Source organism: Oppia nitens, unplaced genomic scaffold (assembly GCF_028296485.1).
Source record: "Oppia nitens isolate AA-2021 unplaced genomic scaffold, nextdenovo-longstitch-racon4-pilon3 scaffold1_pilon_pilon_pilon, whole genome shotgun sequence".
In the NCBI taxonomy this organism is placed as follows: Eukaryota; Metazoa; Arthropoda; class Arachnida; order Sarcoptiformes; family Oppiidae; genus Oppia; species Oppia nitens.
This window is the reverse complement of record NW_026533199.1, coordinates 15,357,885-15,385,176: the sequence shown is the minus strand read 5'-3', so window position 1 is coordinate 15,385,176 and position 27,292 is coordinate 15,357,885. Positions and strand designations below refer to the sequence as shown.

The window sequence follows — 27,292 nt, the reverse complement described above, 5'->3', positions numbered from 1 at the left end:
ATTTTTTTAAAAAAAATACATACCTTATTAGGGGCATAATCTAAAAATTAGGTTTAAAAAATAAATCATCTATCAATTTTTTTAATTTAATATATTTTTACAGTTTTTTAATACAACTATTTAATTGACAATTTTATTTTAAAATATAATTTTAATTTCTAAAATAAATCTAATAATATAATTTTCAAGTATATATTTAATACAATTTAGTAAAATTATTTTATCTATAAAAAAATTAATGTAAATATTTTAAATATTAAATCAATATTGAACTCTTTATATTTTATTATCATTCAATTTGATGTTAAAAATATTTTCCAAAAATAAATAACTGATTTAAATTAAATTTAATCATACAGTGTATAATAACTTATACATCATTACTATTAAAATGATAAAAATAAATAAATATCTCAATAGTAGTCATAAATTTTAAACTACTCAATATATTATCATTTATAATACTAATATAATACAATATAATTATATATCTCAACATAAAAATATAATTAATGATAATAAAAAATTTTAAAAGTGTTTTAACATAAATTAATCAATAATATTTGATAACTTAGTCAAGTGTTAAAATAATTATTACAATTACAAAATTACAAATAGTTGCATATAGTTAATTTTTTAATAGTTTTAATTATACATTAATTAAAACAAAAAAAAATAATTTACATATTAAAAAAACAATAGTAAAGATTATTATTTTTACAAATAAATAGTTTTTTTAAAATAAATATTTAATTATTAGTCAAATATATTTTTTAATTTTTTTTATTTGTCAGAAATTATTGGTGAAAAAAATATAATCTATTATTCAATATAAATCACATCAAATAATATAAAGTTTAATTTTAACTTATTATTAGTTATTTATAATAAACTATAAATATTTAATCAAATATTAATAAATAAATAAAAATCAGTACAAATAGTTGAATAACTATTAATATTTTGTTTTTATGTAAAATTAGTTAATTATTATTTTTATTTTAAAAAAATTAAATCTAATCAATTATTATAAAAAATAGATATAAAAAAGTGTTGTAAATATATTTAAAATATAAAACTTATAATATGTAAATATTTATATTAATACTACAGTTGCATTAATAACATTTATTAACATAATTTTGAAATAATTTTTTTGTATTAGTGATACAAAATTTACAAAAAATAATTAGACAAAATTTAATTTTATTAGTTAATTAAATATTTGCAAATTAGAAATATAAATAGAGTATTCTTATTATATTAAACTCCTTTTTTAATTAAATTAAAATATTTTATTTGTTTTTTATTACAGTATTTTATAAATGTTTTTAATATTAATTTAAAACAAATTAAGCATTATAAAATACTATTAAGTTTTTATAAACTTAGTATAATTAATTTGATAAAACATTTATTTTTTGTAATATATATTAGTTATAAATAGTTATAAGTAATTTTTAATTATTTTTTTAATTAAGTAATAATAAAATAAAATATATATAACGTGATTATGATTAAATTAAAACTAAAAATCAAACTATATAGCAATAATATCAATTAAACTTTTTTATTAATTAATTTTAAACTTTTAAATTGCAGTTTCTATAAATAATATTTACTAGATTTATAAAACATATTTTAAATTAAATTTAACATTTATTTATTAATAAATTAATTTTAAAAAACATATATTTATTTAATTAGTTTGTATTTTTAATTGAATAATATGAATAAATAATATTATTAATTATTTAAAAAATTTTATATTCAAATTATTTAATTTATAGGAAATTATAAATAGCATAAAAAGTTTTTTATATTTTTTCAAAAAAATAATAATAAATAAAAAACAATTATAATTTTTAAATAATTGTTTATTAGTAGATAATAAAGTTTTTTGTAATTATTATAATATTATATTAAATTAATAAAAAATTGATAACAAATTCAAGAGTTAATTGATTATTTAATAATTTAGCATTTAATTTAGTATTTGATTTTTACAATAATAAATCTAATAAAACTGTAAAACAATAATTTAAGATAACTTTTAGTATTAATAATTTTTTAAAATTATTTAACGAATAGAGAAAATTGAAAAAATATATAAACAAATTTAATTAGTTAAGCCATATATTATTTTTATTTTAATTTTCAAACTTTAATAGTAAAATGTTAAAATAGTAATAATATAGTTTGAATTGAATTGTATGACTAATTTAATTATTATAGAGTTTACAGATTTATTTTTATTTAATTAATTTAAAAAAAAATTTATTATTATGAATATTTTAAAAATCATATTTTTAATAAAATTATAATTATGATAATAATAATAAATAATGATTTAATCCTTGATAGGCTTATTTTCTATTTAAAACTTAATATAAATTATTGAAATATAATATAATATTTTTTTTAAATATTTTTTTATAATTATATTTATTATTATTTTTTATAACCATTTTTTAATACACTTAATTTATATGTTAATTATTTAATTACTGTTTTATTATGTGTGTAATATTTATAAATATATTTAAAAAAAACTTATATATATTTTTATATATTTATATATTAATACTACACTAGTATTAAACATTTATTACTCAACATTTTTGCACTAATATTTTATATTAGTTATACAAAAATTATAAAAAATAAAAAAAAACTATTGGCTAGCTAAAATAGTTAGATTTAAACATATTTTATTAAGCTATTAAATAATTAAAAATAATAATAAAAATGAGCTCGATGTGCCTAATTATTTTTAAAAATCATAATTTAATAAGATAAAAGTATTATCTTTGTTATTAATTATAGTTTATCATTATAGTATTAAAAATATTTAAAAACTAGCTATAATTTTAACTGAAGCATTTTTATATTTTTTTTATAAAATTCATATAAGACATTAAATTTAAAAAACAAAACATTTGTATTTTGAAAATTTGAAAAATTAATTTTTCTTATTTTAATATTATTTGATTAAATAGGAATTTTGCATATTCTAAAATATTAATTAATATTTGCAATTTATAATATTTAAATTATTGTTTATTAAAGTAATACAGTTTTAATAAAATTTTTTAGTACATACAATTGATTTACTATTTAATTATTCATGAAGTTTTTAATTAATAAATAAATTAAACTATATAGCAATAATAAAATAAATTTTTGTTTTATTTAATTTTTTAAAAATTGTTGTTATGTTTTTATGCTAATTTATAAAAATTGAGCATTTTATAAAAATTTAAATTATTGTTTATCAAATTAATACAGTTTGAAAAAAAATTTATTATATATATTATTAAAAGGATTTATAATTTATTATTATTATCATTATTATTAAGATTATCAATACTGTTAATAATGCATTAATTAATTTAATTACTTATTTATAAAAATACTTTTTTTTGTTAATATAATAATAAAAATAAATTTTCCATTTAATTATTTTTTTATTTAGAGTAAACAATAATATTAACAACTAATCTATTATTGAATGTAATCTATATTTTAAAATATTACTAATTGATTTACTAATATTTATTATATTGGTTTTGTATAGAATCTTAACTTATATTAGTGATACCTAACAAAAAAAACAATAGAAATAACAAATTCATAAAAATAATCCTAATAATTTTTACAAACAAATATTAACTAGTTAAAAATAATAAATTTGATTTATTTTACTACAGTTTTATTATTGTAATAAAAAATCAAATATTTAAAACAATTTATACATTATTAAAATTAATGAATAAAAATTTATTAAGACTATAAACTAATTATTATTTTTCAGAAATATATCAATTAATTAATATTTCAAATAAAAAAATTAAGTATGAATTATGAAATATTTAAATTAATCTAAATATTTTTATTTGTAACTTATATGGATATGTTATTTGTGTAAATATTAGCAATATAATTTTTTTCCTAAACTATTAATTAATTTAAAATAATAAATTTGTTTTTTACTAAAGTTATATTAGTAAGTTTTATTTTTAAACAAATTATCCATTATAAAATACTAATAAAACTAATAAGTAAATAAGTAATAAATAAATACATAATAATTATTTAATAAAACTGCAAAATATTTAAAAAACAAATTAATAATTTATAATTCATATATTATAATGCAAAAATTAAAGTTAATAGTCTAAAAGTAATTATAAAGTTATAAAATATCATTATTTTCAATTATATATATACAGTATATATTCAATTTTAAATTAAGTTATATTTTAGTTTTATCTACTGTTATAAACTGTATTTTAAAATATTAATATGTAATTATAAAAATTAATAATTATAAATAATAAAGTAATCATTTATCGATAATTAAATTATAATTTATTATTTTAGTATAAAATCAATATAAAAACAAACTAATTAAGATGTTTATAATAAAAAATTTATTAACATCTACTGTAATCAAATAAAAATATAAATTTTATCACTTTATAACTACTTTTAGTAAATATAAATTTTAGAATAATTATTTTTCCAACTGATAAAAATGTATAATAATTAAATTTTTTAGTTGTAGTTTTGCGTTTCTAAATACAAAAATATATAAAAAGTAATTATAATATTAATATGTAATATTTTATACTACAGTTTGCATAGCAGAAAAATATCTAAAAATTTTAACTTGAAATATACAGTATATTTTAGTATAAAATTTTATAATATTTATTTAACATTAATTATCATTTAGGATAATTAGATTAAAGATTTTTTTATTATTTATATTATTAATAAAAAAAATATTATAAATTTATTAAATAATATTTATTGTGCTATATTTTACTAGTAATTAAAATTATCTGTAATTTTTTTTTATTACAAGTAATACTACCATCACTTGTATAGTTAATAATTATTATTCCAAAATAATTAATTTAAACTAAATTTATTTAATACAGTGTATAATAACTTATACATCATATATTATATTATAGTAAATGTTAAATAAAAAAGTATATTTCAATAGTAATAAACTTTAACCACTCAATACATTATCATTTATATATGATTTTAAAAAATATGTCATAAATTATTGTATGGAAAAAATATATAATCTATTATTCAATTTAAATCGCATAAAAAAATAAAGTGTAATTTTAATTTATTATTAGTATTATATAATAAAGTGTAAATATTTAATCAGATATTAATAAGTAAATAAAAATCAGTACAATTAGTTGAATGGCTATAAATGTTTTGTTTTTATACAAAATTAATTATTAATTATTTTTTTTTTAAAATCTAAATTATTATATTAAATAGATATATTTTTTTGTTATAAAAGTGTTGTAAATATGTATTTGATTCATAAATCCGATAGATTTGGTGGACAGGGATATCATAGTACAGGTGACGACTCACTAATATGACGGTCACATCACAGCCAAGTAAGTGATTGTTTGTAAATTAAATTTATTTAAAATACTATTTAATCATAATTTATAGTAAGTTATAAATTATTAAATACAAAATATATTTTAATTAATAGTAGATTTTAATATTTATGATAAATTCAATAAAATTATGATTAATTAAACAAAAAATGTTTACTGTAATTATATTAATTAAGAAACTGTAATTTTTAATTATAGATAATATAATATAATTTTTATAATTATATATTTAAAATTTATTAGGCAGTACTTGAACAAGAAATAAATATTATTATTTTGGTTATAGAAATTAGATTTAAATACTTAAAATTAAATTAAATTTTTAATACATTTTTCTACTACACTATTTTACCACAATTTTTTTAATTAATATATTTATATATATAAATAATAATTTAAATTATTTACATATGTTAAATTTTATTTAGTTTTAAAAACACATTTAGTTTTGTCTAATATTGATCATGCTAAGTTTTATTTCCTCAAAAATAACTGTTTATTTATTAGTAGAAATAATAATATAATAATTAAATTATAAATTATTATTAACTGCTTATATGTTTTTCATATATACAATAATAATAATATTTCTTAATATTATAATTTAATTTTTTTTATTGTAATACTTTTAAATATTATAATAATAATACTAATAATATAACGATAAATAAATTATAATTTACTAACTTATTATAGTTTTCTAATATTCAATATAACAAAAATATATTTTTATATCTACATTAGCTTTTTAAAATATAAAACTGTAATTAAACTAAAAATATACTTTTATAATTAATAGATAATTTGAAAAATTATAATTTTAGCTTCTCACATAAGTATCATAAAATTAAATAATATATATATTTTAATTTTTATAATCAATCTTTTTAATAATTAGTTTTATATAGTAGACTAAAAATCAGTGATCAGATATTTCTAAATAATTTTCAATAAACTTAATAATAAAACATATTTATATAATAAAATAAATTAAATAACTATTGTTTAAATAGTGATAAATCTAATACATTTTAATTGTTTTACTAATTTCATAGTACCTAAAATTTGTTTGCAATTTTTGGGTAATATTATCTGTGTTTTCTATATTAGATTAGATATCATTTTGTTTTAATATTAAAAAAATCAATATACAATAAAGTCTATTAATTTTTTCTACCTTGTAATAATTAATATTTTAGTTATTATTAAATAAAAAAAATTTAAAGATTAATTGATATACAAATATAATTATTAGATAAAATATACTAATGTAATTATTTATAAAATAATTATATTAATAATTTTTAAAAAAATACAATTAGTAATAATTAGATAATTTATTTGTTAACAATATAAATATATACAGTATATATCTATCTATAAATTTTTAAATATATAATTAGAGTTAATTTGAACAAAAAAATCATTAAATGATTTAAAATTTTATCTGATTTATTGCTAATGATTTAGTGAAATTAATTATATAATAAAAATTTTATTTTTTAAACATAAATATTACAGTTTTCAGTTATAATATCAAGTGTGTAGAAAATTTTTAATAGTTTTTATAGATGAAAATAAATCTCGATTATTATAAAAATAGTTAATTTGTTAAAATCAAAAATACATTAATATATAATAATACTAATAATTACTTTATTTTAAAATAATAAATTTATTTATTTATTTATTATATATATTTATACTAATTATTATTATTATTAATAAACAATTATTATTTAAACTATTGTTCCTATTTTACATATATTTAAGTTGTATTTATATTTGTTTTTAAAATTTATTAATTATTAGTAAACTATGAGAAAATGCAAATATATTAATGTATATTAATTTACTAATTAAATATAATGATTAATTAAATCTTTCATAAACAACAATTGATATTTTTAATTAATTAATTAATAAACAAAATATTTATAATAAATTTTAAAAACAATTTATAATTACTACAGTTTTATTATATTAGTAATTCAAAAAATAATATTTTCTAAAACAAATTATAAAATACTATTGATTTATTAAATAATTTATTTAACATAAACTATATAATAATATATTCATATAATATCCATAAATAAATATATATATTCTAGCCCGATAATGCTAACAATTAAACTAAAATTTTAATTAGATTATTTTAAAATTAGAAATCGCTGTTTTTTCAAAATATATATATATTTCAATTTTAATTTAAGTTATATTTTTGTATTTTCTATTGTTATAAACTTATTATATTATTTATCAAAAATCTTTATTATTTTAACATTATTTATTAATTTTTTAATTAATTACTCTAATTTTGTACTATTTTTTCATATTAGAGAAACATAAAAAATAATATATAAATGTAATATTAAAAAATTAAAAATCGACCAAATTTATCCTGATTAAATTTAAAATAATCTATTAATATCTTAAAGATTAAGTATTTGCTTTTGAATATTATTTTTGATATTAAATTTAAACAAATTAAACAGCAGTATAAAATACTATAAATTTGTTAAATAATTAATTTAATTAAAAATATATAAATGTATAATGTTTATTAATAATATATAAATTGATTAATATTATTGTATAATAATATATTGTAGATAAATTTCTTTTAATTAATATTTTAAAAATTTAATTTAAATAATATATAATTTATATGTTAATTGTTTAATTACAGTTATATTATATGTGTAATATTTATAAATATTAATAACACAAAAAACAAAATAATATTTTTATCAAAAATTTTAAAACTTTTATAAAATTATAATGTATTTTACAAAAAATATTTAATTAATTTTCAATTATAAAAATTAATATTTATTTAATAAAAAATGTTTATAAATTTGATAAAACTTATTTAATACAATATTTAAAAAAAAAATATTAAAAGGATTTATAATTTAATATTATTAAGAATTATCAATACTATTAATAATGCTTTAATTAATTAATTTTTAAAATAACTTTTTTTTGTTAATATAATAATAAAAATAAATTTTCCATTTAATTATTTTTTTTATTTTGAGTAAACAATAATATTAACAACTAATCTATTATTATAAAATATTACTAATAGTTTTTTATTAGTTAATTTATCAATTAATATTAATTAAACTAAATAATAATTAATTTTTTTTAATATAACTATTAATTTTATTCAAAAGTTTCTAAATACTTTAAGCAATAATTTTAAATTAAATTAAAATATATATATATATATATATTAATATTACAATAGTTTTACTAACATTTATTACTAAATTTAAAACTAAAAATTAAAACTAAAAATATTTGTTAGCTAAAATATATGGAATAACTGTAAATTATAATTATAATTAATTGTAATTTGTTGAACCTAATAAAAATATACTAAAAATTCAAATATTTCCTATTAATAACTAATAACATTTACATTTAAAAATCGTAGATTTGTTTTTAATTACAGTTTTTTGTATTATTATTATTATTATTACTATATTTTTGTTTATTGTCATTGTCAAATTATAATAATAACAATAATAACAACATAAATAAATATAAATTTTTGCAATTCAAACAAATTGATTAATTTATATTAGTTTTCTAATATTTATTATAATAAACTAAATTTACATATTTATAATAAAAGATATTTATTATCTATATTCAAATTTTTAAATACAAAATTGTAATTCGAATAAAATAAAATTTTTTGAATTAATATTTATTTTTTGAGAAATTTATTTTTTAATTATCCTATCAATGATAATTAATTTTTCAAAAAATTACAAATTATTAGTACTAATTAAATATTAATTTTTAATTTTTATTAATAACATTTAATATCAAGTTTTGCAAATTAAAAAATATAATTTTAATTATTAAAAACTGTATATAAAATTAAGATTTTTTTGTACTAATTTATTTATTTGTTAATTGTACATAATTATAAGCTTACTAAATGGTATATTTTATATAGTTAGAAATTTTTTGTATTAATTAGTAGTTTTTAATAGTATTTCTTCTAAAAAATTAAAATTTATTCAAAAAAAATATTAATCATTTATTAAGTTATTAAAAGTTTGAAACACTTTAAAATTACCTAATTAACATTTAAATCATCTTTTAGTAAATTACAAATAATTGATTTGCTTTTTATTACAGTTTTTTGTGTGTATTATTATTAATAATATTATTTTTAAAACAAATTAAGCATTAGAAAATACCTAAAAAGTTTTTAAATAATTAATTTAATAAAACTATAAACGTATAAATGTTTTTTAATAATATATAAATTGATTAATTTCATCAATATATCGTTGAAAAATAACTTATAAATAATTAAAAAATATAATTTAAATTAAATAATATATAATATATTTGTTTAATTATTTAATTACAGTTGTAATATGTGTTTAATTACAATCTCTAATAATACAGATATTGAATTAAACTATAAATAAACCTAAATTTTTAATTTAAAATTATTTTATATAGCTATTTTTTAATTGATACTTCTATAACTTTTTTTTTGGCTAATTAGCTAATTAAATTATTAAATTTAAAATAAAATATTAAAAAATAATATATATATATATTAGTTTTAATAACATTTATTATTGTAATTTTATACAATTTTTTTCGTATTAGTGAAAAAATACAATAATTACAGTTTTTTGTATTATTATTATTTTAAAAAATAACCTTGATAAAATAATATAATTTTCTAATGTTTTTAATACAATTTAATCAATTATTATTTTCAAAAAATAAATGTAAATATTTGTAAAATATTACATATACTTACATATTAATTAATTTTTATAATATTTATCAACTGTATATAAAATTTATATCTTTTTAATATTTATTAAAAATTTTGATAATTTTATAAACAGAAATATTAATTATAAAAAAAGTTTTATAAAATCATTTACGGTATTTTATGATTAAATATTTAATTAGTATAAATTATAAACTAATAATGTTTAATTTATTGATAATTAAATATATAGTTAATAATTTTTATTGAATAATTTAATTTTATTTAAATTTTTTAAAACTACACTAGTTTTAATAAAAATATTAGTTCGTTAAAACAATTAGATTAAAATATATTTTTTGTTAAGTTATTAAATAGTTGTAAATTAGATATATAATTAAATCGTAATTATTTTAAAAATCAACTTTTAATAAAATAAAAATATTAAATTTGTATTTTATTACATTTTGTTATATTATTATTATAACTATTATTATTATGAAGTATTATTAAATACTATAAAGTTTTTTACTATAATTACTCTAATTTTGTACTAATTAATTCGTTTTATTTTTATACAAAAAAATAAAAATTAAAATATATGAACAAGATAAAATAATTAGAATAGCTGTAAGTTATAAATATATTTAACGTTGGACTAAAACACCTAATAATATATAATAACATTAATTAATAATTTAAAAATTATAGATTTGTTTTTTATTACAGTTTTTTTTATATAGTATTAATTATTTTATTTTAAAACAAATTAAGCTATTATAAAATACTATAGATTTATTAAATAATTAATTTAATAAAAATGTACGCGTATCTTTTTTTAGTAATTATAAATTAATTAATATTATAGATATATTGTAGAAAAATTAATGTTTTAATAAATTTAATAAGAAAAATTTTAGTTAATTTATTTCAATAAGTTAAATATATATTAATTAATTAACTATTATATCTAGTATTTTATAAAGCTTAATTTATTTAAAATTTTTAATATTAATAATAATACACACTCAAAAAACTCTAATAAAACGCAAATCAATTTTTTAATTTATTAATAAATAATTTTATATTTAATTAGGAAAAAATATAACAATTATTTAATAAATTAATTAAAGATTAATATTCTATTCTAATTTATTTTATTTTTATTTTTTTATGTATCACTTTGAGTAATAAATATTTGTAATAGTTTATCATATAATGTAGTATTAATATATACAGTATATTTTAGTTTACATTTTATTTAAAATTATTACTAAAAATATTTTAAAAAAATTAACATAAAATTTAATTATTTAATAATTTAATTAGCAAATTGATCAAAAAAAATTATAAATAAAAATACAAATATTTATTTTTAAAAAATTATACAACATAGGATATATTTTATCCTAAATTACATATTTATTTACTTTTAATAAATTTTTAATTGTTTTGTAGTAAACTATTAATAAAATAGGTTATATTAATTAGTTTATTAGTTTATTATTTAAGTAATAATAAAACAAAATTAATATATTAAACATAAAGTAATCTATTTAAATAAAAAAGTTTATTAAACTCATTGATTAGTTTATTCTAAAGTTTTAAATTGCAGTTTTTTTATCAAAAATATATATTTTGAATTTTAGTATTTTCTATTGTTAAAAACATATTTTAAAAAAATAGTATATTATATACCAAATTTTATTTTAAATACTTTATATACTTTTTATAACTATAAAAAAATAATAAAATTCAAAATATATATTTAATAAATAAACTGCAATTTAATTTAATAGTTATAATTTAATATTATTGTAATTATAAAAATTATTTTCTGTTATACTTATAAATAACATTATAATAATATATCGATAAACAAATTGATTAATTTATATTAGTTTTCTAATATTTATTATAATAAACTAAATTTACATATTTATAATAAAAGATATTTATTATCTATATTCAAATTTTTAAATACAAAATTGTAATTCGAATAAAATAAAATTTTTTGAATTAATATTTATTTTTTGAGAAATTTATTTTTTAATTATCCTATCAATGATAATTAATTTTTCAAAAAATTACAAATTATTAGTACTAATTAAATATTAATTTTTAATTTTTATTAATAACATTTAATATCAAGTTTTGCAAATTAAAAAATATAATTTTAATTATTAAAAACTGTATATAAAATTAAGATTTTTTTGTACTAATATATTTATTTGTTAATTGTACATAATTATAAGCTTACTAAATGGTATATTTTATATAGTTAGAAATTTTTTGTATTAATTAGTAGTTTTTAATAGTATTTCTTCTAAAAAATTAAAATTTATTCAAAAAAAATATTAATCATTTATTAAGTTATTAAAAGTTTGAAACACTTTAAAATTACCTAATTAACATTTAAATCATCTTTTAGTAAATTAAAAATAATTGATTTGCTTTTTATTACAGTTTTTTTGTGTATTATTATTATTAATATTATTTAAACAAATTTGGTTTAGAAAATACTATACATTTTTTAAATAATTAATTTAATAAAACTATAAACATATAAATGTTTTTTTTAATAATATATAAAATTGATTAATTTCATCAATATATTGTTGAAAAAATAACTTTTAAATAATTTATAAAATATAATTAAAATTAAATAATATATAATATATTTGTTAATTATTTAATTACAGTTATGATATGTGTTTATTTACAGTGTGTGTGTGCGTATTAATTATAGAAAAAAAACAAAATAACATCTAAAATATTTAACTTTTATTAAAATATTTAATTAGTTTTTCAAATTATAATCTCTAATAATACTGATATTTAATTAAACTAAAGTTAAACGTAAATTTTTAATTGAAAATTATTTTATATAGCTAATTTTTAATAAATACTTCTATAACTTTTTTGCTTAATCAGCTAATTAAATTATTAAATTTTAAATAAAATATAAAAAATTAATATATATATATTTATAAATCAATATAAAAAATTAATAAATATATATTTATAAATCAATAATATATTAGTTTTAATAACATTTATTATAGTAATTTTATACTATTTTTTCCATATTAGTGAAAAAATACAACAACAACAAAAAATAAAAACTATTAGCTAGGTAAAATAATTAGAATAGAGTATATTTTATTAAGTTATTAAAAAAATTGTAAACTATAAATATACTTTTGCTAATACTATTATTACTAATATATATTAAAATAATCAATTAATAACATAAAAATAATTGATTTGCTTTTTATTACAGTATTAGTATTATTATTAATATTATTTTCAAACAACTTAAGCATTAGAAAATATTTTAATAAAATTATAAACATATAAGTTTTTTTAGAAATATATAAATTTATTTAATACAAATACAAAAAAATCAATATAATATATTATATTTTTATTAAAAATTTTGATTTATAATAATAATAATAAAACGAAAACACAATTGCTATAAATTATACTAAAAATTATAAAAATAATTATTACAATTAAAATTATTTGTTATATAAAGTTTAACTTATCGTTTTTTATCATATATATTTTATAATATTATTGAAAAATTCATGATGATATTTATTTTTATTTTTTTTTAAATGGTGTATCTCAATTATAATAATATTATTAATTTTTAAAGTTAATTTGCTATTAATTTTATTAAAAACATATAAAACACACAGATGTTTTTGTAATTATCAAAATTAAATTAATAATACTAATAAATTAAATATTAAATAATTATTTCTTTTAATTAAAATTTTATACTTTTTTCAGATTTATTTTTTATAATTTAGCTTATTTAATAACATTTTATGAAATATTAATTATTATTGGCTGTTTATATGTTTTTAATTTATATAATAATTATAATTGTTTATATTGTAATAATAAAAATTATTTTTTATAACACTTTTAAATACTATAATAATAATATAATGATTAATAAATTATAATAAATATGTTTGTTATATTGAATATTAGAAAACTATATATAAGTTATTAGTTAAATATAGTTTTCTAATATTCAATATAACAAACATATTTATTATCTACATTAGTTTTTTTTAAAATACAATTTTAAAAGGATTTATAATTTATATTATAATTTATTAATAATGTTATTATTATTATTGTAATTATTATTATTATTAAGAATTAGCAATACTAATAAAAATGCTTTAATTAATAAATTTTTTAAAATACTTTTTATTGTGTAAAAATAATAATAAAATAATTTATCCATTTAATTAGTTTAATTATTGTGTAAACATATCTATAATATTAACAACTAATCTATTACAAAATACAGTATTATTAATAGTATTACTAATAATTATTATCTTATATAAAATTATTTTATAAAAAACAAATTATAATTTTAAAAAAAAATTGTTTAATAAAGTAATAAATTTTTGCAATTATTATATATTGTATTTAGTTAATAACAAAAAATTCATTTTCACAATTTTTTTGTAATAAGTATTAAGTATAAAGTAAATTATTATTATATATTGTAAATATAATTATTTAGTTACATTATTTATCTAGTTATTAAAAAAACTATAAATTAAAAATATAACAATACTAATTCTATTATTAAATTTTAAAATAAACTACAAATAACTTAAAAAAATTTGTTAATTTATTACAGTTTTATTATTTTATTAAAACTTTTAAAATATTTTTTTAACAAATTATTTTTACAATAAAATAATTATATCTGTGTTTGTTTTAAACTATAATATCTAGTAATTATATATAATTTTCTATATTAGTTGTTTATTATATATTTTTTTTATTTATTTTATAAACTGTAACATAATAACTAAAAGGATAACAATAGAAAAAATAATTATTTTTAATATATTAAAAATAGATTATCGATAAATAGGAAATAAAATTTTTGTTAAATACATATAAAATTTCTAATAATTTTTTTAAATAAATGTAATCAATTTACAGTTTTTTAAGTAATTAATTAAGTATWAAATTTTTACAATAATAAATCAATTAAATTGTAAAACAATAACTTTTAGAAATAATAATTTTTTAAATAATTTTAAAAATAGAAAAGTTAAAAAACTTTAAGATATAATAATTTTTTATGAAATATTGTAGCTTAATTAATTAATTTTAAATTTGATTATAATATTATATTGTGTTATTCATAATAATGTTTTACAAATAACTTTTGAAATAATTTTTGTTTCATTTAATTATATTAAAAAATATTTAATATATATATATATATACTAATAATTACAATTAATAGATTTAAATATATTTAACTAAAAAAATTGATGAAAATAATACTGTGTAATTAAATTAATAAAATTTGTTATTCACAATTTTATAAATAAATAAATAAACTAAAATATTAATATATTAATAATGATAAATCTAAAACTAATTTATACACAATTAATTTGATTATATTTTAATATTATTTTATTAATACATTATTTGATTGTGTTTTTAACATATTGTTTGAAAATTTTAAGAAAAACATTGTTTTCATTGCAATATTATTATGAATATATTGTAATAAATGTATTTATAATAATTATAATTATAATATTAATATTGTATACTATTTGTGTTAAATTATTTAATATTATTGGTATAATATTTATCAATTGAGTTGCAAAATATCTATATATTACTATTGTTTATTACATATTTTGTATCATATTATTTATGTCATTAAAATACTATAAATGTTGTATAAAAAAAATTTTATACAAAAAAATACAAATATTTGTTGACATAAATATTATTTATTATAGTTATAWACAAAATATAATATCAAAATTATTAATAGAAATAACATTGTTTTTGTTAAAACATTGCTTATTTACAAAATGTATATTTAATATATAATTAAAAAAATTGATTAATAAAAATATATATATCTGTATTAAAATATTTTTAATTTATTTATTTAATTTATTTTTAAAAAAATAAAATATTAAATTTATGTAAAATAATAATAACATAATAACATACTTTATAAATAAACTGTATAATATTTAAAAAATATTAATTTATAAATATTATTATTAAATTTTTAAGTTAATAGTTTACTAAAAATAATACATTTTTTAATTAATATTATTAACGCTAAATATAGTCTATTATAATTAATAAATTATTAATTGTATAATTATAATAAATGTATTTATAATACTAATAATTATAATATTAATATTGTATACTATTTGTGTTATAAGTTATTTAATATTATTAATATCGTATTTATCAATTGAGTTGCAAAATATCTATACATTACTATTGTTTATTATATATTTTGTATCATATTGTTTAAAAATTAAAAATACTATAAATGTTGTATAAAAAGATTTTTAAACAAAAAAAAAATACAAAAATTTGCTGACATAAATATTATAATGCGTTATGTTTAGTACAGCATAACTGATATCATGCAGCATACAGTTATGCTGACAATGCAATTTAAATGTATATTTTTAAAAAACTGATTAAATGTAATACTGTTAGTGTATATGCACTCAAAAATATTGTTTATAACACATATAGGTTTTTACGGCATTTTATAATACTGTTAAATACATATACATAATACTGTTATAAATAATTAATACATATTTCAAATACAATTGTTTTGTTGTTAATACTTATAGGTATAAATTATATTGTTATAGATTTTAAGTAGTAGTTGTTAAAGTGTTGTGAAATATAATACTGTTTTGTTGTAAACATTAAATATTAATTTGTTTTAATACTCTATTATAATACTATTTGTAAACAATACTTAAAGGTAAATGTTATGTAATACTATTATTATTATTATTATTATCTAATGTTATTATAGTTATTATTATTATTATTGTTATTGTTATTGTTATATTGTATAATTACTGTCAGGTAATGATGTATATGTATTGTGGCGCCGGTACTGCCATCTATCGATGGGTATCGACACCACATACATTAGTGTTGTAAACGGGATTCATGTTTTAGTCCCAACGGGACAAACCAGGAGTCACGTGATTAAAAAGTTAAACTTATATTATTAAGGGATAATTACCCGAGTAAACCCGGGAATTATCCCGTCTAAAATTGTTACACTATTATAAGTAGGGTTGTAGTCAAACGGGAATATTAGGGAATATTAGTGGGAATATTAAGTAGTTAAATGTAATGTCTTTGTTATTAATGGGAATTTATATAGTAATGTCTAAGTGAGGGGAACTTATATATTGTAGAGTAAGGCTTGTGTTCACACGACACTCATTGGTGTCGTCTGCAAACAATAAGACCTATTGATTCAAAAGCATATAAATACTGAGGTACTTCTCATTGAAGAGTCACTCAAGTGTTGAGCTAAGACTTAAACTGGTCAGCTCAAGAGCTATAGAGTTTAGACTTAAAACAGTTAACTCTAACAGTAGCTAAAGCTCTGCCTGGACTGGCAGGCCTTTGCTATGCATAAACTTGCATATCATTGGTCAGCAGTTCCGGGCAGTGCAGTATAGTTATATTTTTATGTACTGATGTATACTTTTATTTTATCAATTATTAAATAAACAATACTTTTAATTATTATAATGTGTGTACCATTATTTGGATTACTTCTTCATTGTGTTAACTGTGGTGTTCTTAAGGATTACTAAGATTATCAACAAGCGATCATTGGCGAGATCTATCATCGGACGGATCTCGGGGTTGTGTGCTTCGATTATGGTCCGGGACTATCAGCGCATATAGTGGACAGAAAAGACGGCAACACAACACAATATATTAAAATTATAAACAAAATATTATATTAAAATTATTATTAATTTATATATACTGTATATATATTATTAATATTATAGAAATAACATTGTTTTTTGTTAAGATATCAATTGTTTATTTACGAAATGTATATTTAATAGATATAATTTTTAAAAAAATATATCTGTATCATTATTTTATATTTGTTTATTTTAGTTAACTGTTAAAAGTTAATAGTTAACTGAAAATAATAAATTTTTAAAATTAATATTATTAACGTTAAATATAGTTTATTATTTTTAATAAATTATTAATTGTATAATTAATTTTACATATAACAATAAAGTATAATACATAAAAATTACTGTATAATAATATTTATCTAATAATTAATACACACATTGATAATACTGTAATATAAATATAACAATTATCACTAACTATCACTACTACTATAACTTATACTAAATAACTATTAATTCAATGAATGATTGATTAATTGATTAAATGCTAAATTAATTTTTAACTAAAAAAACACTAATGTTTTTATTTTCTGTGTGTTGTTTGTGATTAATCACTAAATGTTAATGTTTTATATATATAAACTGTAATATAAATTAATATATTATTAAATTATTTACTAAATACTTTATTATTATTATTATTATTAACAATAATGTGTAAAAATAAGACATATTTTTCAATGTTTTTCAAATTATTTTTTTTTTGTGTTAAGTGTTTGTGTTTTATTTAGTTTATAAAAATAAATAATAATTTAATTATAATTTTCTTATAATTATGTTAACAATATTTATTGGATTATTATTTATATTATATATTTATTACTATCATATATTTCTAGTCAACATTTATAAGGTAAAAAATTTATAAAACAATTTATTGTACAATATATCTAAATTTCTTAAATTTATAATACTATTATTTTTCTTAATTTAAATTTCTTAATTTTTATTATATTTAATTTTCTTATCTTTTTTATTATTATTATTTAAATCATTTTAATTAAAAACTTTATCGTAAACCAATATTTTATATCATATACTTTAAATTTGTAAACTAGAAATATATATGTTTAGAAAAATAGAAAATTTAATTAGTTTTTTTTAAAAATATTTATTATGTAAAATGTCTATAATTATAAAATATCTAAAAATATTAGATATTTTTTTTATAAGTCAAATGACTTCATGTTTACATACAATATATTTATATAAAATATAATTAATATTCATTAAAAATAATAATATTGTATATGAAGTAAATGATTTAAGTTTTAGTTATTTAGTGAAAAAACTATTTTTTCAAACATAAAAAAACTAATTTATTTTTATATTTAAAAATACTAATTTAATTGAAAATATATATTATAGATAAATAATGTATATGGTAGAGCTATTTATAATTTAATATAAATTATAAAAATATAATAGAAATTAAATGAAAATTATAATTACAGTTTAATGAGAGATTATTTTTTTGAAAATTTAATTTAATTATATTTATAATGAATATTAATTTTAATATATTTGTAAATTCAATGATATCTAAATAGATTTTTAATGTTTAATAATATAATATAATTATTTAATTCATTAATTATTCTAAAATATAATTACAATAAGTAATTAATAGAAAATTTCAATTAAAAAATAATTTACTAATTATTTTAATAAATTAAAAATAAAAAATGTTTTTAGTGACAAAAATTATTATTTATTGTTTAATATAAGTTAACTATAATACAAGTTTATTATTAAAATTAATATTATTTTAACTCTAATTAAAAAATATATACTATTTTTAGCAATTGTTAAATTAAAAAAAACAAATACAATTTATTTAATGAATTTATGAGAGATTGAACTAATAATACATAATTATAAAACTAATAATAAAAGATTTAAACTTAAACATATTTTAATAACAGTTTGTATAACATTTAATTGAAATTTTAATGTAAAATTTACAAATTTATAGATTAATAATTAATAAAGTAATTAATATTTTTTTAATGCCATTTATTTCTATAAGTAAATAGTTTTATATCAAATAAATTAGATTTGAGTTTTATATAAATTATTTATTTATTTATTTTTGAATTTCAATTAAATGTTGCAATAATATAGTATATTTAAAAACAATATTAGAATAACAAAAACAAAATTAAGACAATTTTTGAATTATTTTTTTAGTTATTTTTTACCAATACTTACAATACTACCTAAAACTGTACAAAATTTTAGATATGTATTTTGTGAATACAATTAACTTTAAAATTTATGAATATTTTTAGATATTAAAAATATATCACATTATATTTAATGTAAATTTTAATATTTATTTTTATTAGTTGTCGTTTTTTTTTTGAAACAAATAAAATTATAGAATGTAATTTTAATTATTTTTTAAAAAAAATTTATTTTTAGTATACATATTTAATAAAATAACTAAACATTTAATTAGAAAAATAAATTTACAAATTTAAATATAATATTATTTTACTAATATAATATAATAATAAAATATAATATTTAACTAAAATTATATATTAGGAGAGGGGGATTCAGATATTACGTTTGTACTTTTTATTTTGTTAAAACAAATCTAAACCCCTTCCTCCCCCACACTATGTTAAAACATATGTATTTAAAAGGGAAAAAAATAGTTTTTGTTTTTAAGAGACATTTTTTGATTCATAGTTAGCTCACATCAAACATTTAACTGATAGTAAAAATGTGAAAATGTATTGAAACTGTTTGTCAATTAAATTGTTGTGTGACACATTTAATACTGTTGAAAATATATATATATTTTTTGATAAAATAAATGCTTTATTTTTTGTTATTGTTTTTGTTGTTGTCATACATATTGACTAAAATTTTATATTAATTTTTTTTAGTGTAATATTTTGTTTTACAATAACACTGTGTGTTGTTTAACACTTTTAATTTTAATAATGTTTTATGAGTTGATTGACTATTACTATAACTATTTATTTTAAAAAAATACATTTAATTAAATTTTAAACACATTTACTGATATGTTTGTATCATAATTGATATACTATTTATTGACTAATTTTTTTGTTTGTTGTTGGTATTAAAATAAAGGTAATTAATTTATTTTATTTATTTAACAATTATCTCTTATAATAAAAATTATTAATTTATTTATTTGTATTTTTTGTATTTTTTTTTGTTTGCAGACAATCATTGACAGAGACCAGTGATATCCATAAATGTGTTGAAATAAATGTTTGATTTTATTATTGTTGTCATACATATTGACTACTAATGTTAGGCTAATTTTGTGGAAATATCTATTAATTTTTTAAATTTAAGACTAATTTAAAAATAAAAAACATAGTAATTGTTTGTTTTATTGTTATTAATACTACATTCAAGATAATGTTTTATGAGATGAGTGTCTATTAACTTAAAATTTATTTTTTTTTAAAAACACATTTAATTATAATATTTTACTATTTTTGTTGTTGGTTGGTATTCAATATTAAACTATTAGATTAATTAATTAATTTATTAATGTATTTAACAATTTTCTCTTTAAAAAAATAATTATTAATTTATTTATTTGTTTATTTGTTTGCAGACAATCATTGACAGAGACCAGTGATGTCCACAACCAGAGAGTGTTATTATGACTTGAAATGGGAATCAATTGTCTGAACACTTGATATTAACTACAGATTATATCCAAATTAGTCAAACATTTATATCTAATTATTATTATAAACTAATTAACTAATAAATATATTTTTTAATTTAGATATAATGAAAATGATTTTCACCGCAAGTGATGACCGCTTCAATGGCCACACAATTATCGGCGCAAAACTATAATAATAATAATATATTATTAAAATAATTATAATTATTTAGTATATAATACAGATTAATAATATTATATAATATATTTAGGATAATATTTATGTAAAAAAGGAAAACATAATTATTGTATTTTATTTTTTTCTTGAAATTTTAAAACAACTTAATATTTAAATTATTTGAAAATATCGAAATAAAATATATATATAGTATTTATTATTTAATATATAAAAACAATGTATACACTTATATACTAAGAGACAAAAATAAAATTTGTATTTCAAAAAAATAAACTGAAATAATGAACAAAATTATTGAAAAAATCTATTTTCTATGAACTGGTTGTCAAACTACTGGTTGTATTGAATCTAATGTTTCTCTGTTTATATCTGTCTGTATATACTCTCTCTCTCTCTCTCTCCGAGAGAGAGAGAGAGAGAGAGAGAGTGCGATCACTCATACATTCAACATAACGTTTTTTATCACTTAATAAACTATAAAATTAAAACAATTTATATAATTATATTAATTATTAGTCTATTAAAAAATTACAGTTTTAAAAAAATTAATTAATAGATGTATATATATATAATATACAAAATTTTTATGTCAATATTTAAATACAACTATACTGTATAAAAAATTTAGAAAAAAATTGAATTCAATTATTTATTTAAATTTAAAAAAAAAATATTTATCATAACAATTACCTATTAATAATTAACAACAATTAATTATTGGGTGAAAAAAAATTAAACAATTATTAAATTAAAAATAAATAAAGAAATAAATTATTATTATTATATATATACAAACAATATTTAGATTATATAAATAAATAAATTAATTAATTATAAATAATTTAAAATAATTTTATTATAAAATTTATATTATTTAAACAAAATAAATAAAATAAATGTTTCAATGATGTGCTCAGCAATTGGTTTCATCAGTCAATCTGTTGGGACAGTCGTATCGGTCGCCCGCCTAGTGGTCAGTCCGTATGACTGTCCGTATATGACATATCTGTTTGTCTGTCTGTCCAATCAAACAATGCTTTTACTATCAATTAATTATCAAATTATATTTATAAAAAAAAATAATATTTAAGAAATAAAAAATAAAATAATTTACTAATTATTTTTTTTGAATAAATTAAAAATTAATTATTTTTTTTTGAACATAAAGTTTATATGAACTAAACAAACAATTTAATTTTTATTCCAAACATATGAAAAATATTATTTTTTTAAATAATAAAATAAAATTATAAAATATTTTAGTGGATATCCTTTGGTCAATATAATTAATAAAAATTTAAAAAAAATAAATAAAAATATTAAAAAAAAACATTACAGTTTTTAATCAATAAAATTTTTAATTATTTATATGAAATTGTTATATTAAAAAAACTAAAATATTATTTCATAAATAATATTAATATATTTTTTTGAACATTTTGAACACATACACATACACATACACATACACATACACATACACATACACATACACATACACATACACATACACATACACATACACATACACATACACATACACATACACATACACATACACATACACATACACATACACATACACATACACATACACATACACATACACATACACATACACATACACATACACATACACATACACATACACATACACATACACATACACATACACATACACATACACATACACATACACATACACATACACATACACATACACATACACATACACATACACATACACATACACATACACATACACATACACATACACATACACATACACATACACATACACATACACATACACATACACATACACATACACATACACATACACATACACATACACATACACATACACATACACATACACATACACATACACATACACATACACATACACATACACATACACATACACATACACATACACATACACATACACATACACATACACATACACATACACATACACATACACATACACATATAATCATCAATTTTGTTGACAAATAATAATTAATTATTTCTAACTTAAATTATATATTAAATAATAATTGTAATAATCCAATGATTATTTGTTTCAATTTTATTATTATTTTAAATACAATATATATATATATATATATATATATACTGTATATTACAACAAATAGCATGTATTACACACTTACCTGACTATCAAATACCATAATTATTATAAGTAAATGTAGAAAAAAATAGTTACAATAGATTTTAATTACTAATGTATTATTATTATTATTATTAGTAACAAATAATTAGATACTATTGTTTTGTATTGTTTTGGGAAACTTTATTAAACAACAATAACTAGTAATAAAATACACCAAAAAAATAAAATAAAAATATTAACTCACATAAAAAAAATAATTAGTAATTACAATGTATTCATAAAAATTTTATTAATACCGAAAGATATTAATTATTAATTATTATTTGTTGTTAACATAAATATAAATACATTATTAACTAAAATAAATTTACACTAAATTTAATTAATAATTATTACTATTATTATTATTAAATGTTATTAAATCTACTTATATGAAAAAATCATAATAAATATAAATGTCACAATTAATTACGTTATTTTTTAATTAAAAAAAAATCTAACATATAGTTTATAATAAGTAATTATTAAATATATTATTATTTTTATTTTTATTATTGAAAGTAGTTTATTATTTTTTGTTTTTTTAAATAGACAAAATTTTATGCAAATATTATGTTTATTATAAGTATTATTATTATTACTTTAAAAAAATAAAATAAATAATATTACTTTTAGTATTTGATATTTGAGATTATAATATAAATGTTAATACATTTAATACAAATAACTTACTTATAAATCAATCAATATATATATATATATATATAACAAATAAATATTAGTATATAAATGTGTAAATACTATGCAAATAAAATATGTGAATAAAAACAATTTAGTTATCCCTGTTATACATTAGTTATATGAAAATAAATAAATAAAATATTTTACATTAATAGTACAAAAACTTAACAAATAAAAGTTGAAAAAATACACACAAAATAACATTATCATTAATTAAATAATATTTAAAATTATCAAAAAAACATTAGTTTTAAGATTATATTACAAATAAGTAATTTTGATATATATATATATATAACAACAATAATTTTATGAATTATAATATATATATATTTATTTATAGTTAAATAACTATAACACGATTTTTATAATTGATATAAATTTGATATAATGTTTTCAAAGTATAATATATGTATGAAAATAGTTGACTACATGTGACTACAGATATGCCGATCCACATACCAATAGTACCACCGATTTCATAGATAAGTGAATAGATATCCATTGATAACTGTTCAGTGATTTGTGGCTCTAATCCATGTTTGGGTATTATATTGATCTGAGTATACGTCGGGAATCCCGTCAACGGGACTGTTGTTGAACTAATATCCGGTAATATTCGCAAACATTTACCACTAGTTTGTTTCAAACATTTTTGTTGAATAGATTTATATAAATTACCAGAATTTTCATTTGTCTCACAATTACTAATATCATCCGTTGTTTTCAGTGATAAATCAAATTTATTGTAAATAAATGGTTGACAACTATTTGTTATTAAATATTCATTTCTAATACAATTATTAATTGATTTGAATCTATAATTATCATAACTACTAACAAATCGATTGTCAAATTGTTTATCAATTATTGATTTTTTGTCTAAACATTGATTACTATTAATACTTAATTGATTGACAACTTTAGTCGTATAGAAAATATTTGTTAAACTATTAAATTTGATATCAATTCTATTATCTGAATTCCAATCGTCAAACAGTGTCTGCAATACTGTTTGTTTTGCATAATAATTATTATTAATAAAACTATTATTCAATTTAATTGATAAATGTTTTAGTTGATGACTACTAATATAATCAATAAATGTTTGATTCAATGAAAACAATGTTTGTTTATATATTATTGAATAATAAAATTTAAATATTGGTCTATGAAATATTAAATAAAATTTACCTAAAAATAATTTTTTTTCAGGACAATCAATACTAGTATATAATTTATTTGTAATAAATACAAATTGACAATCAATTTTTGATTGAAAAAATTGATAAAATTGTTGTCTAGTACTAGTGTTTAATAAATGTAAACCATATTTATTTAAATGTTTATAAATATCTAAATAATTTCTATCCCTATCATCGATAGATAATTGTTGAACAAATGGTACGATTGGTGTAAATATTAATGAAATCATTGGTAATCTAATAGTGTTTTTGAATTTTATTTCAGTTTGAATTTGATATGTTTGATATGATTTCACTATCGATAATAAATGCCAACACATTATCAGTAAACATATTAAAAATATTAAATAATTAGTTAGTTGTTTAATATAATAATAATAATTAGTATTATTGTTATTATTAATTATAATATTATTAAACTTTCGAAGTTTTCTATTATATCTAATAATAGTTTCTAACATTTTTTTCAATGAAAACATTTCCAAACATTTAGTTAATAATGAATAACAACTGTAACCCCAAAACATACTAATAAGTCCTCCCAATTCACACCAATAACTAATGGCTGATATTTTTGGTGAATATATTATTTGTAATTTCAATTGTTTTCTAATATTAATAAAAATTAATTGTTTAAAATATAAATCAAGTAATTCTTTGTCCATTTTCTGAACTGTTATATCATATGTATAATGATTGCAATCGGGTTTACATTTCCGATATAATTCACTTAATTTATAATCAACAATACAATCGTTAATTGAATTATTATTTAATCTTAATTTATTAAAATGTTTAGTTAATGATTGAATTTCTGATTGATTTTTAATAGGATATTGAATCCAATAGTAATTATAATTACATTTTCTATACTCTCTATCAGTCATTATGTTTAACATGCATTCCGTACGGGATTTTGGTTTCTCCAGTCGTCCTACTAGTGGTCGTCCATCAGTTGATTGTTGTTTATTGTTGTCGACATCGATATCATTATCATATGATTGGCAATCAGTCTGATAGGGAAACGGTAGGTATTGCTGGAGATTTGCTTCAATTTCATAGTAAGTCATCATTTTATTGTTCAACCGATACATACGGTATGGTTGAAAATGTGTGGGTGTATTGCTAGTTGAGAATGCTATTGATATATCCCGAACATTATAGAAACCAATATATAGATTAGTTAGTAATCTATTTGGAATTATTTGTAAATTTCTAAAATTGCCCTGGTAAAATATAGTTAGACACTGTCTACCTGTATAGGTATAGCGCATATAGTTTTTATTATTATGATAATAATTATTACAAAATTGTCCATTTATTTTACAAACAAATATA

At 14.4% G+C, this 27,292-nt stretch overlaps 1 protein-coding gene across 1 annotated transcript in view; it reads right to left on the bottom strand.

The window, feature by feature from the left end:
* The window catches only part of LOC128951657 (homeobox protein 5-like), a 96,055-nt gene that overhangs the window by 8,137 nt on the left and 60,626 nt on the right, over positions 1–27,292 (bottom strand). Inside the window, exons 12-13 of the mRNA XM_054296904.1 lie at positions 26,828–27,092; positions 25,212–25,351 (exon numbers count right to left, since the gene is read on the bottom strand). Coding sequence (XP_054152879.1) covers positions 25,212–25,351; positions 26,828–27,092 — 405 coding nt within the window. The remainder of the gene's footprint in view (positions 1–25,211; positions 25,352–26,827; positions 27,093–27,292) is intronic.